This window comes from Bombus affinis, chromosome 8, assembly GCF_024516045.1.
Source record: "Bombus affinis isolate iyBomAffi1 chromosome 8, iyBomAffi1.2, whole genome shotgun sequence".
NCBI classification, from domain to species: domain Eukaryota; kingdom Metazoa; phylum Arthropoda; class Insecta; order Hymenoptera; family Apidae; genus Bombus; species Bombus affinis.
Genome location: NC_066351.1, coordinates 15,068,148 through 15,082,207, shown reverse-complemented (window position 1 = coordinate 15,082,207; position 14,060 = coordinate 15,068,148). Strand labels below are relative to the sequence as shown.

Below are 14,060 nucleotides of genomic sequence, written 5' to 3'. Positions count from 1 at the left end.
AATAATATTTTAATTAGTTTTGTCTAAAAAAGATACAAGCAGAATTCGATTTCATAATGCATGAAAATTTCTGTTATATCATATTACAAAATAAGTGCAAAAATATTATCATAGTATTAAAGCAGTGATATGATTAAAATTAAAAAATTAATTTAACACGTTCATGTCCTACAGCAGTATACAACATTTAAATAAAACACAGTAAAAATTATATAAGGACATTATCATCCTTTTATTAACAGCAGTTTTCATGGTCATTATTTATTGTTTAACTCGAATCGCTGTAGAATTATGAAAGTTGTGTTTTAAGTAAAAATTTCTTTCCATTCCTCTATTAAAGCCTATAATTAATAATAATTAATTCATATTTATCAACATATAATAACAACGATAACAAACTTCATTTGATAACCTACTTTAGTTTATGTTACCTTTAAATCAAGATTGTCTGCTTTTTTACATTTCTTACAATTGCGGTTACCGTCACTGTATTTTTAATTTCAAATAAACCGCGTTACATGGTGCAGATATCATCCATAAATGCGTTTTATCGTAATGAAAACTTCGAACATATCAAATTAAGGTCTATGATAGTAACGTGAAAATTAGTTATCTAATTTCACTCTTTATTGAAATGTGAAAGAGAAGAGGAAAGTGTTTCGTTCTCCTAAAGCGGTTCAAATGAAAATAAAATTATACAGGGTTTTGGGAAGCAAGTTACGTTCCTGAATAATATGGTACGTTGTGTCGACAATCGGGTAGGGGGGGGGGGACTACTTTCCGTTGAGGAGGTGAGTGTGCGTGTGCGTCTCGCGGTCGAGACCTCGCTAGAGAAAATGAAATCTGAAATGGTTACTACCGCGCTATGACCCTAAAAAGCAAATGTTTCTCTTTCTCTGTGAGTGAATAATAAACGATTGATCAGGCGAAATGGAGGGCAGCGTAACGAAGAACGAGACTGCAATAGCACCAGGTAAAGAATGGGAGCGATAAGCGCCCTTACTATCCGCAACGAAGCGAGGCGTGCGGTTCATTCCTAAACAGCGTTCTTTCTTACAGAGCTGTACTTCCTAATTGCTAAATTCTTAGCGGCGGGACCTTGTCGTGAAGCCGCAGACGTAAGTATTATTGAATTAAAATCCATGAAATTTCGTTGTGACATATTATGATGAACAACGTACGTTCTAGGTGTTGAAGCGTGAATTGGAGCGAGCTAAGGTAAGACGATTGGTCTGAGTTGACGTTTTGCCGGGGTGACACTATACATACCCATCGGCTCCACATGGTTTGCACGTGGTTTCTGCTTGTCAAAACATTAGAATTTCAAGGTCGGCGACCTTGACGTTCGACAAATTGGCACAATTTTATCTCGAGTGTGATCGATCGATCAATCGACTTATTTGTATGATTTTTTTATTTTTTTATAGGTTTTACCGCAAAGACTAGATTGGGGAGGGCATGTACATAATCAAACCTTTGAAGAGTTGGTAAGTAAGATTAATATTTCAGGAAGGAATTTTATTTTGTGTATAATAATTCATCATATATGATGAAATAAATAGGTTATTTTTCGAAGTAACATTATGATAAATTTCTGTTATGTCGTAAGCTAGTCAAATGCCAATGTATCAAGTACCCCTAATAGGGTGCTACCCCTTTTCTGTCCCACTCCTCAACCCTTCTTCCTCCTCCACTTCTCTGATCCTATGTTGCTGTTGCACAAGATTCTCCCACCATATTGCTTTCAACCAATAAGCATTAACTTCCGGCCATCTTGCATGCACTGATCAATGAGTATATCTCATACTCAGACCTTATTTATAGAAACTAGTATCGTGTGACGAGTAGGCTATTCGGATTGGCTGCGTTTGCTTGTTTGTCTTCTGATTGGTTACAAATAGGAACTACTTTAGATTACTTAAAATTCAATTAATAGTGCGAACTAGTTTTATTCCAAAACGTAATTATCATCTTTCTCTTCGTATATATAATATCTGTGATCTAAATATTTGGATATCCTAAAATACATATAATGATTGTATTATATTGTGTGATCGTATATATTTGTAATCATATTATATTATAAAATAGGATATGAAAAGATAGTTATAAAAACATTTTAATGTTTTAGGAAAAGAAATATTCTCATATTGGATCAAATCATTTATTACAAATATGTGCCAGAATTGGACCAGTATTGGAAAAAGAGGTACCGCCATGCATACCAGGAGCGATATCTCTTCTAGGAGCTGGCAGGCAATCTTTGTTACGTACACACGAAGGTAAAGTAAAAGATATAAATATGTTTAAGTAATTATTGAAATTATTTGACTTTTGGCATGAATATCTTTTGTTGTAGATGTCCAACGTCAAGTGCATGGCATTATTTCATATTCTGGCAGACTAGGTGGAAAACCATTTTTGGCTTCACCTTATAGTTTATCAGTGCCTAATATAGGTAAATCAAATATTTATTTGTTTAGATTTGGTACATAAATATTGCTAATATCAACCATTTTTTTCAGTACATAAAGCATTTTATTGTTATGTTACTTTTTTTTTATATAGTACATGTACTTCAGGGAAGGGAGAATTCCGGGCCTCTAGGTCGACGAGAGGCAATACCAACAAAGTTTTACAATAAAATGCAGTTGTATAGACACACATTAGGACATTTATCTGCAGTATATTGTGTTCTCTTTGATCGCACTGGGAAATATATAATAACTGGTGCAGATGATTTACTTGTTAAAGTATGGAGTTCTATTGATGGGCGATTATTAGCAACTTTTCGCGGAGCATCTGCTGAAATTATGGATATTGCAGTAAATTTTGATAACACTTTACTTGCTGCTGGTAGCCTAGATCGAATATTAAGAGTCTGGTGTTTTCAAACAATGTCTCCTGTAAGTTGATTAGAATATTAATTAATGTTATTGCATAGACTGATTTTGTTAAATTCATTTTTATTACTTTTTATCAGGTTGCAGTTCTATCTGGACACTCTGGTATGATTACATCTGTAAATTTTTGTCCTATATCTTGTAATGGCGTATATTATTTAGTTTCTACAAGTACAGATGGATCTGTTGCTTTCTGGTCTCATACAAAGAAAGGCAATGAAAGAGCAGTTTTTCAGTAAGTTTCAATAATATTTATATCCCATACAGAATGAAAAATAACATTATATCTTTTTTTTTTTTTTTTTAGGCCGAAACCAATTCAATACCATGAAAAAATGCGACCTGGTCAAGCACAAATGATATGTGCGTCATTTAGTCCTGGTGGTGCATTTATGGCTGCTGGTTCTGCAGATCATCATGTTAGAGTGTATGCGATGTTAGGAGATGATGGTCCATGTAGAGTTTTAGAGGTGGAAGCACATTCTGATACAGTTGATAGTATTCAGTGGGCACATAACGGTTTAAAATTTATTTCGGGTTCTAAAGATGGTACTGCAAATGTTTGGCATTTTGAACAACAACAATGGATATACAAACGTTTGTTGATGACTACAAAACTTCCTGGGTAATTAAAGTATTATGAATATTCTTTATGAATGTTTTTCTGTATAATATTAATGACTAAATACCATTTTGTTCTTATAATTTCTAGAGAATCAGAAACAGAAGATGATTCTAACAAAAAGGCTAAGGTGACTATGGTTAGTTGGGATGTAAGTGATGAATGGGTTATTACAGCTGTAAATGATAGTTGTCTTAAAGTATGGAATGCAAAATCAGGTGAACTGGTGAAAATTTTACGTGGACATAAAGACGAAGTTTTTGTGTTAGAATCTCATCCCATAGATCCCCGTGTTATATTAAGTGCTGGACATGACGGGCAACTTATAATTTGGGATGTTCTGAACACAGAACCGATAGCGTGCTTTCAAAATTTTATTGAAGGGCAAGGTAATGGTGCTGTTTTTGATGCAAAGTGGTCCCCAGATGGAACAATGTTAGCAGCAACAGATTCTCATGGGCATCTTTTAATATATGGGTTTGGATCTGGTGTGGAAAAACTTAAAATAGTAAATACATTTGTTTTTATATAATTGTTATATCTATTAACACATTAGAAATGTATATTCTCTATTTTATATTTGTATAGGTACCCAAAGAATTATTTTTCCATACGGATTATAGACCCTTAATACGAGATGCAAATAATTATGTTTTGGATGAACAAACACAAACTGCACCTCATTTAATGCCTCCACCATTTTTAGTAGATGTTGATGGAAATCCTTATCCTCCAGCTCTGCAAAGATTGGTTCCTGGGAGAGAAAACTGTAGAGGAGAACAATTAGTACCAAATATTGCAGTAGGTGCTGGAGGTACATAAATTATTTTATTTCTGTTCAGGTGGATAGTAGGTCGGTGATAGTGCTGCTCCTAGCATATAGGTCGTTGTGAGGTACCGCTGTTGGATTGCCTTCTTCTCAGTTAGGAATCGTGGAGAAAAAATCGGAGTACGTGTGCCGGGATTTAAACCTGGTCTGGAACGTTCGTAACCAACGGCGCTAACCACTACTCTACCATCGTCCGGGTCTTAGTTTGCTGTCAAGCGCCGCTATAGTACCCCCTTACCAGTGATAACATTCTCTTCTTTGTTGTACATATGGTCATACGACGTCGTTCGTTGTTTTTTCGTCGGCATCTGCGGATTTGTCGTTTCGATGCGGGGTACAGCGTCGGCAGCTTGTTATCAAACCCGTGCAGATGTTGCGCGTAGTCTTCGATGTGGCGGTGGATGCCTGTTGGTACGGTGCGTGCGTTTCAGCGTACGGTCGCCGCGGGGTCGTAGTAGGTCTCCGTTTCTACACTCTTAGATTCGCGGTGATCGAAGTCTCGGTAGCGCTATCATGGTCGTCACCTCTTTTTACTGTAGATCATTACGTCGGGGTCACCAATTTGAGGTGCGTATAGGTAGTGGTGGTGATAGTGCTGCTCCTGGCGTATAGGTCGCTGTGTTCTCAGTTAGGAATCGTGGAGAAAAAATCGGACTACGTGTTCCGGGATTTGAACCTGGTCCGGAACGTTCGTAACCAATGGCGCTAACCACTGCTCTACCATTGTCCGGGTCTTAGTTTGCTGTCGAGTGCCGCTACACTGTTTATTATTGTATATTTCCTGAATTTCCTGATATTTCCTGAAGCTTTAAAAGATATATATTTTATTTTGTAGGGATGCAAGAAGTTATAGAAGGACTTCCAGCTCAAGAACCACGATCCAACATTGATCAGTTAATTGAAGCGCTTGCACAAAGACAAAATATTAATGCTGATGCAGAAAATGCAGCTGATGAAAGAGATGAAAATGCAGCAGAGCAACCAGTTCGTCAAATGGCTAGTCCGCGAGGAAGCAGGTCTGGTTTAAGAAGAGCTGGAGATGTCGAAGGTGTACGACAAAGTAGTGGTAATTGGCAAAGAGATAATACTACACCTTGGAATAAGCCTATTCTTGCTCGACCCATGAATCCGGCTATTAGAGAAACACAATTTAAAACTTTGTATGTTTTGTATTATAAATTACTTCCTTCTTCACGAATATATCTATAAGTAGTTTAAATTCATAAATAAGGATATAATGTTTATAGACATGCAACAGCAGAAATGGAACTTGAAAATTTGAAACGCGAAATGCGAAAAAGACCACAACCAGTATCAAATACTGCCAATACTGAAGGTAATATAGGTAGTCGAATAGCAAATCGAAAACGCAATAGAACTACTAGACATGGATATAGAACTAGAGCTACGCGTAGTGAAGAACAAGAAGATGATGAGTTCGAGGTATTTTTTATACAATTTTAATTCAAATTAATAATTCGTATATACTTAATAATTCGTAAATCTTTAGAATCCCGATAATGCAGCAACAACAGGAAGTTCAGCCAGTAGTAATAGTAATGATTCTACTGCTCATGAAGAAGATTTGTGTTCTGATAGTTCAACATCAGAGTCTAGTACTGAATATTCAGATTGGATTGCAGATCATGGTTTAAATTTAGAACCCCCAAAGCGAAGTAAACGCAAACCTGTAAAAAAACGATCTCTCACACCACCAAGTGATATGGACAGAAGGCGTAATAGACGACCTAGAAAAAAGGTAAGTAAAAACATTCTTTGTAAATAAATTTATTATTTTCTCTCTTTCGAAATCTTCTTTTTATTTAAAGGATATTCCATTGTCTACTGGCATTGATGATATCCCAGAAGTTTTTAGACCTTCAGAATGGCTTACCGAAATAATACCAAGGAAAGCCCCATATTATCCTCAAATGGGTGATGAAATAGTATATTTTCGACAAGGTCATCAGTTCTACTTAGATGCTGTTAGGAATAAAAAAGTATATGAACTTGGTCCACGATGTGAACCATGGAATAAAGTCAATATAAGAGTAAGATTTTTTTCTTTCAATTTACTTTATGAACATTAATATTAGTTACTTAGAAAAACATTCGATATTCTGTAGGCACAGGAATTTGTAAAAGTAGTAGGTATAAAGTATGAAATACGTCCACCTCGACTATGCTGTTTAAAATTGGCGTTAATGGATGAATATGGAAAATTAACAGGAGAAAATTTTACTATTAAATATCACGATATGGCTGATGTGTTAGATTTTTTAGTTTTACGTCAAACATTTGACACAGCTTTGGCACGTAGTTGGTCTGAAGGAGACCGATTTCGTTGCATGATTGATGACGGATGGTGGATGGGTCAAATACAATCAATGGAACCTTTAGACGAAGATTTTCCAGAATCGTTTTTCATGTGTTTCCGTGTCAGATGGGATAATGGCGAATATGAGAGAATGAGTCCTTGGGATCTTGAACCAATTGATGAAAATAGTATGTGTGTGTTCAAATGTTTTAACAATTAAAAATTTTTTGGAGAATATTGGGAAAAGTAACTGGTAAACTTTGGAAAAATATAAAATCTTAATTTATTCACAGTGTGAATATAAGCATTCATTTTATTGATATTAATACCTTGTATAATGTGTTATGTATTACAGGACTTCCAGTAGTACTTGGAGGTGCAGTTCCTGTGCTTCAAGAAGAGATACGTACAATACTATATCAACCTCATGCAGAGGAATGGCCAATGGGAGATAGAGAAGCAACATGCCGCAGAATTATACGTGGACTAGATCAAGTGATGAGCCTTGCAATTGCAGAACCTTTTATGGCGCCTGTTGATCTCAATGCATATCCTTCGTATGCATTTGTTGTGGAATATCCTATTGATTTAACAACCATAAAAGCTCGTTTTGAAAACCATTTTTATCGAAGAATAACATCCGCACAGTTTGATGTCAGATACTTAGCAACAAATGCGGAACAATTTAATGAACCACATAGTCAAATAGTAAAGCATGCAAGAATAGTTACTGACCTATGTCTACGTATTATAAAGTAAGGTCTAGTTTATTTATTCACAAAATTTAATACCATTTACATATCTTTTTTATTTTATTTCAACTTTATCAAGATATAATTAATAAAAATGTATTATTTTCCATTTATACAGAGAAACTACAGAATTAGATGTACCAGCTGTTTATCACCAACTGGTTGACACATACCATTCTTCTGAATCAGAAGTTGATGTAGAAGATGCAAAGGATAGACCTTCAACTAGCACTCAGAGGGCAACCTCGAGCAGAAATTTACGTTCACAAGAAGCATCAGCTGATTGGAAAGTAGCATGTCGTCAATTATTAGAAACGTTATGGCAATGTGAAGATTCTATTCCTTTTAGGTAAAATAAATTAATATTAGTATATTGATACGCATAATATACATATGTCAGACAGATATCTTTTGTAATAATTTTTATTTGATTTTTTATAGAGAACCAGTTGATAGATTAGAGCACCCAGATTATCATCAAATTATAGATACACCAATGGATTTACGTACGGTAAAAGAGGATTTATTAGGAGGAAATTATGAAACTCCTATAGAATTTGCCAAAGATATGCGATTAATATTTACAAATAGTAGAAATTATAATACTAACAAACGATCAAGGGTATGCCATATTTATTACAATACTATGTGAAGAATATTACAACTATTGTACAAGATAATGGTACAATCTTTATTCTAGATATATTCAATGACAATAAGATTATCAGCCATGTTTGAAGAGCATATGGGAAGAATTATTTCAAACTGGAAATCTGCAAGAAGACGCAATAATAATGCAAAAAATACAAAAGGGAAAGCTAAAAGGGGCAAAGTTCGATTAACAAATGGCACTGGTATGCTTTCATTATATTAGTTAAAAATATTTGATAAAATAAATTAGATAAATGTAGAATAAATTTTAAACAATTAATATGATATGTAGCACCTTCAAAATCAAAATCTGCTTGTTCGGATGATGATGATGAGATAAACAGTGAGGATGATGATTTAGATGAAATGGAAAAGAATAATTCTAACATGTGTGCACCAGGTATATATATATATTGTTTTTATAGTATACACATACACATATATAAATACATAGAATGTTATCAGAGAGCAGAGTGAGAACATGTGAATAGATATTAATAATTTGATATATATGATAATAATAAGAATAAAATAATGATAATAAAATTATAATAAATATATTATTAAATAATAAAGATTAATCACATAGCTATGTAAAAAGGAAAAGAAAACATTGATTAACATTTTTTTATTTTATAGGGCCATCACGTATGACAAATGGACATACAAAACGTTCTGCTACTGCGACGCGACCTACGTTAAAACTTCGGATATCTAGATCTGCAGTACCTAAAAAACCAAAAGAAAGTGGAAGCGAAGCCAGTGACTCAGAAGCTTCCACAGAAAGTGAAAGTAGTGGTAGTGTGCCTGTAAGAAGGACACGAGCTAGAAAAACGGTACCCAGTGTTAGTGCTGATAGTGATTCTGGGGAAGTATATACACCCAGTGGACGTGGAAAACAAACTCGGAAAAATCGTGCGAAAAATACCAGAAATAGTAAACAAGTAAAGTCGAAGTCAAAGCTAAACTTTTACGAGAACTCAAAGAATGATAAGTATGAGGAGGATGAAGCATTTTCTGCAAATGAATTATCAGATGAAGAAAGTGAAGAGGAAGTTATTAATAGAAGTAGAACGAGATCACGAAAATTAGCATCTACACCCGAACATAATGAAAGTTTGAAGAACACAACAAAAAGTGGAAGAAATAACATTGAAAGTCAGAGTGAGGAAGAAGAAGAAGAGGAAGAAGAGGATGAAGAAGAAGAAGAAGAAGAACAGTCTCAAAATGAAATTAATAATCAGGATTCAGATAGTGAAGAATCAGACAAAGGTTTTGTATCATCAAGATCTCAAAGAAGAATTCGTGGAACAAGAGAGATACAAAATGAAGAAACTGTACAAAATTCAAGAAGAACTGGAAAACGACCTCGCTATAATGAAGAAAGTGATGAGAGCAATACGATGCCAGTTAGAAATCGGCGTAAAATTAAGCGTCGATATTATGCAGAAGAAAGTGATGAAAGTCCTGAACCTGAAAATGTACCACGTATTAGTATAAGTAGTAGAGGGCGTGTGCGCAAAATGACGGAACGTGCACGGGCTTTTCTATTAGATTCACCCTAACAGCATCTTTCATACTAGTAATAAAAGTGTAAATTATGATTTTTCAAACAATTCTTACAAATGTTTAAGAATAATGTAAAAATTTAAAATGTTATTTGATAATGTTTATTCTGAAACACTCGACTGTATAAACACTTGACTGTATCCATATTATAGCATTACACTAAACTTGTGTATGCCAGGATATATTGTCTGAAAAGTTTAAGGTAAGATTATAGATAGGCTGTACGTATAAACACTTGAGATTGTCATAGCAATTCATCATAAACACTGCTACAAAGTACTTCCATTATTATGAAGCACATTGGTAATGTTATTTTTTCATGTTTAAATATATAATCAATTAGCAGTGTATAAGACAGATTTAATAGCAAGCGGAAACAGTGTAATCATTCTATAATATTCGTTTGTTTGATCAACATACTTTTTATACATTTTTCCAAATTTTATGATATTACTGGTTATTTGAATATAAAATATTTATTGTAGTTTTAACTTACGCATCATTCCCAATACTTAGAATGGAATAACGACTAAATCGTTATACAATTATTTTTGCAACTGTTATTCATAATATATTGTTTAAAAATATTAATGGAAGAGTATTCTTTACAAATCCTGAATTTACATACAATAATAACAGCAAAAAATAAAATGTATGATAATGTTAATATTACATGATTGAAAATATGTTATTGTACCTGGAATAATATAAAAAAAATACCCATCTTGTTCGGGGAATATAACTTTAAGCTTAACTTAATAAGTTCAACTGCTGCTTTTCTGAGGAAAGTCAATTGACAAATGAAAAATTACTTTCATGCTAATATCTTAAACAGTCAAAAAAAGGCATTATCTTCTACATGCAATTGATAAAAATAATCTGTATCAGTGTTTATGTTTATGTTTAATTACATAAATGAAATTATATTGTAAATCTTTTTAATAACACTGACATTTACTTAATGAATTTAATATTTGCATATTTGTATATTTTTCTAATAAGATAATTTTTCCTCTAATATGTCCTAAGATAAAATAAAATTGGTTTCAGATCGAAAATTGTTTTCAGATTGAACATATATGTGGAATATTATTTTTTTATTGTGTGCATACTTTTAATATTCATAAATTAAATCAAGTGTTTGTACATTGAAGAAAGAATTGTACTTACCATCCATATTGTGTAAATTACATTAAATGAGGCAGTGCCTTTACATATATGATTATTTATTTAAAGAACATAGATAAAATCTTTTGTTTTTTAAAAGAATAATCACACAAAAATTAAATACCTTTCAATTTCATTAATGAATTTCATTAAACGGCACTGTTTTCGCTTTTTGCAACTATACTTAAAATATATTATTTGTAAATATAAATACACACTGTAAAATGATTGCAATTTTTTTTAAAGTTACGTAAAACAAATGTGTGCTTTACATGATCTGTAGTATGAAGTAGAAAGTTTTTACATGTAATTTGTATGTTCATTAGAAAATTAAGAACCAATGCTCGTGCGATTTTAGGAATTTTTCATATATAGAAATAGACATTTTTCAGATTTATATAGCATAAAAGTTATTTCACTTACTATACAATAGGATACAAGTTTTTCAAGGCAGTTATGCAACCGGCAAACTAACATAGTATAAGAATATGTGCACAAATATTGGAAGTCTTGACTGTCTCGGGCCATTGTGATATTAGCTTAAGAATATTAAACATAAAATGATATAAATAATAATAATTAGAAATATAACGGATATTTTTTTAATAACGCCTTGAAGAGAAGGAGTCATATCATGTGGACTCAAGAAGTCAAATATCTGGTTATATTATAATTTAATACCAATCTTAACTTTGATCATTTAATTACATTACTATTAACGTGTTTCGTATCTTAATCTTCAGAATTAATATAATTTCGTGTACATAAATATTGTTAAATAACAAAACTTAACACCGAAATTTTCGATTTATGTAAAATTTAAAACTTTAGTTGTGAAATCAATGTACTCTGTTGCATACTTAGTTTATCGAAACCCACCGTCACCAATAAAAAAATATTAAATTGTTTCATATTTGTTCCTTATTTATTTAAAAACCTGTTTTTTAAATCCTAATTTCATTAATTACAAAATTGAACATAAACCTTTATTTTGACGCCAGATGGCAGTTTTGCATGCTTTTTTGGTTAAATTGATAATTTTCTAAATCTTATTAGAATATAGATCTTATTATCTTATTATCTTATAGAAAAATTAATGTTATTTTTTAATATTATTCCAATATGTTTTAATAAAAAAATGTTTCCTTAATTTATAAAAAATTATTTCCAAATGTTATAATTTCTGAAAAATATTTTACCAATAATGTAATGTAATATAATAAATTAATATAATTACTATATTATTAAAATGTTATGAAAAATATAAAAATTTTTTCAATTAAAATGATTATAAAATATAATACGATATAAAGTAATAAAAATTGTATCAATATTTTAATAACGAATTATGTTTGTTATGCTTTCATTTAGGAAAAAAGATATAATGTTGGATGCCCTGACAATGTCATCAGAATATCTTCCGGAAAGAGGTCGCATACTTCTCAATGTTCATGAATCCTTTTCCGGTAGACTAACAAGATGACTGGCTTCAGTAATAAGGTATGTATGTTTTATTTAATATTTTAAGTCCTTAAGAGTAAATTAAGTTACACGATATACTTCTTTTAATCTGTACACTATACACAGAAATTAAAAAATACTTTTTAAACCACTCGATATTGCTTTTTCTAGAAATATATTCTTTGCATCCTTTTCTGAATTCATGTACACGTGTTTTCTTGCAATATCATTTGCTATATTTCCTCAAACGATGATGCAATTCCTTTATGTGATTATTTTTCGGTATGAAAATAGTACATGCATACATTAATTACACGGTATCTTAGAAATAATTATTTTATTTTTAAATCTGTCAATTGACACGTGTTATTTGTTATTGGTAATCGTACATATATTTATGCAATTCAAATCTTTGATAAAACCGAAAATTCGTTGTTATAAATATTTGTTTTATATAACGCTTTAATATGGAACAAAAATAGACATTAATTGTCGTAATTATGTTTTCAGCCAATATTAATTGATGGCCGTGGCCATTTACTTGGTCGTTTGGCAGCTATTATTGCCAAAACGATCCTACAGGGCAATAAAATAATTGTTATTCGCAGCGAGCAACTTAATATTTCCGGTAATTTCTTCAGGTTAGTTATACTACAGTAATATTATAATTAAGTATTCATGATATATACATATTCTTTTTTTTTTTAAGTATTTTCGCGTATAATTATTTCAGTGTGTTTTATGTAACTTTTTATTTTAGGAATAAGCTGAAATTTATGTCGTTTTTACGTAAGAGATGTAATGTAAATCCAGCTCGTGGACCTTTTCATTTCCGTGCTCCTAGTAAAATACTTTGGAAAACAGTTCGTGGTATGTTGAAATATTACTTATTTACATGGAATTTTATACTTTATATTAATCGATGATTATGTATATATTACCTACATTATTTGATGGTATCATGAAAAAAACATTTATATGAGATCATTAATTTATAAATAATTAAACAAACTTGCATATGTTTTACAGTATACTGTATAAATAAAAATATCATTGAATTTATAGGAATGATCCCACACAAAACAGAAAGGGGGAAGGATGCTCTCAGAAGGTTAAAGGTTTATGAAGGTTGTCCACCACCATATGACCGTAGAAAACGTGTTGTTGTACCAGGTGCCATGAGAGTCATGTGTCTTAAACCTGGTAGGAAGGTAAGATAGAACATTAATTTAAAAATACATTTATTATTGTTAGTAAATTATTTAATTATCTACAATGATGGTATGGTAATTTGCGCCTGAGTATAATTGTTTTTATACTTCGTGATGTCACATTCAGCTGAGTAAATAATAAAAAAATGTATATAGATATATTCCATCTAAAAAACATGTGATACTAATACAATGTTATTTTTTAGTACTGTCATGTAGGTAGATTGTCTCATGAAGTTGGATGGAAATACAAGGCTGTTGTACGTACATTGGAAAACAAGAGACGTGTCAGATCAATTCTTGAAGTTCAAAAGAGAGACAAGCTTAAGGTATATCTAAAAACATTACAAATATAAATGATGTCAAGAATTATTTCTTATACGCTTCTTTTCTTATTTTAGAAACTTACCAAACAAGCAGGACAAACAGTTGCAAAGGCTACCGCACCGTACACAGCAATTATTAATAATTTTGGATACAATTAATACAAAAATTGTAAAAATAATAAAGCTACATAAACATTTTACATTGAGTTATTATTATATTTTACACTATCATGATTATATATCCCTATATAT

General features: G+C 31.8%; 2 protein-coding genes across 3 annotated transcripts; both read left to right on the top strand.

Annotated features, from left to right (window-relative positions):
- The first annotated feature begins 435 nt into the window (after nucleotides 1-435).
- LOC126919657 (PH-interacting protein) lies at nucleotides 436-11,721 on the top strand. Of its 2 annotated transcripts, XM_050729139.1 has the most exons (22): nucleotides 436-973; nucleotides 1,060-1,118; nucleotides 1,189-1,218; nucleotides 1,428-1,487; nucleotides 2,132-2,282; nucleotides 2,360-2,458; nucleotides 2,569-2,906; nucleotides 2,984-3,138; nucleotides 3,211-3,528; nucleotides 3,616-4,033; nucleotides 4,114-4,339; nucleotides 5,190-5,514; nucleotides 5,602-5,797; nucleotides 5,865-6,113; nucleotides 6,184-6,405; nucleotides 6,481-6,859; nucleotides 7,027-7,426; nucleotides 7,542-7,772; nucleotides 7,865-8,045; nucleotides 8,124-8,277; nucleotides 8,367-8,474; nucleotides 8,714-11,721. In XM_050729139.1, the coding sequence occupies exons 1-22, from the start codon at nucleotides 931-933 to the stop codon at nucleotides 9,637-9,639; spliced, it is 5,268 nt and encodes a 1,755-aa protein (XP_050585096.1). In that variant the 5' UTR covers nucleotides 436-930; the 3' UTR covers nucleotides 9,640-11,721. The 2 variants fall into 2 exon arrangements, with proteins under 2 accessions (XP_050585096.1, XP_050585097.1); XM_050729140.1 differs by lacking the exons at nucleotides 436-973; nucleotides 1,060-1,118; nucleotides 1,189-1,218; nucleotides 1,428-1,487 and adding an exon at nucleotides 2,018-2,056.
- A 443-nt stretch (nucleotides 11,722-12,164) lies between these two features.
- Nucleotides 12,165-14,008, top strand: LOC126919133 (60S ribosomal protein L13a). Its single transcript, XM_050727854.1, has 6 exons — nucleotides 12,165-12,310; nucleotides 12,782-12,912; nucleotides 13,032-13,141; nucleotides 13,337-13,482; nucleotides 13,689-13,811; nucleotides 13,884-14,008. The coding sequence occupies exons 1-6, from the start codon at nucleotides 12,290-12,292 to the stop codon at nucleotides 13,965-13,967; spliced, it is 615 nt and encodes a 204-aa protein (XP_050583811.1). The 5' UTR covers nucleotides 12,165-12,289; the 3' UTR covers nucleotides 13,968-14,008.
- Nucleotides 14,009-14,060: the final 52 nt, after the last annotated feature.

What these genes read in the sequence shown, in the direction of transcription:
- LOC126919657 (XM_050729139.1), top strand. Translation starts at nt 931, where the DNA reads ATGGAGGGCAGCGTAACGAAGAACGAGACTGCAATAGCACCAG. An exon ending in ATAGACGACCTAGAAAAAAG is followed by an intron (nt 6,114 to 6,183) that starts GTAAGTAAAAAC and finishes TTTTATTTAAAG; the next exon opens with GATATTCCATTGTCTACTGG. An exon ending in TGAACCAATTGATGAAAATA is followed by an intron (nt 6,860 to 7,026) that starts GTATGTGTGTGT and finishes TATGTATTACAG; the next exon opens with GACTTCCAGTAGTACTTGGA.
- LOC126919133 (XM_050727854.1), top strand. Translation starts at nt 12,290, where the DNA reads ATGACTGGCTTCAGTAATAAG. An exon ending in TGACTGGCTTCAGTAATAAG is followed by an intron (nt 12,311 to 12,781) that starts GTATGTATGTTT and finishes TTATGTTTTCAG; the next exon opens with CCAATATTAATTGATGGCCG. An exon ending in AAAAGAGAGACAAGCTTAAG is followed by an intron (nt 13,812 to 13,883) that starts GTATATCTAAAA and finishes TTCTTATTTTAG; the next exon opens with AAACTTACCAAACAAGCAGG.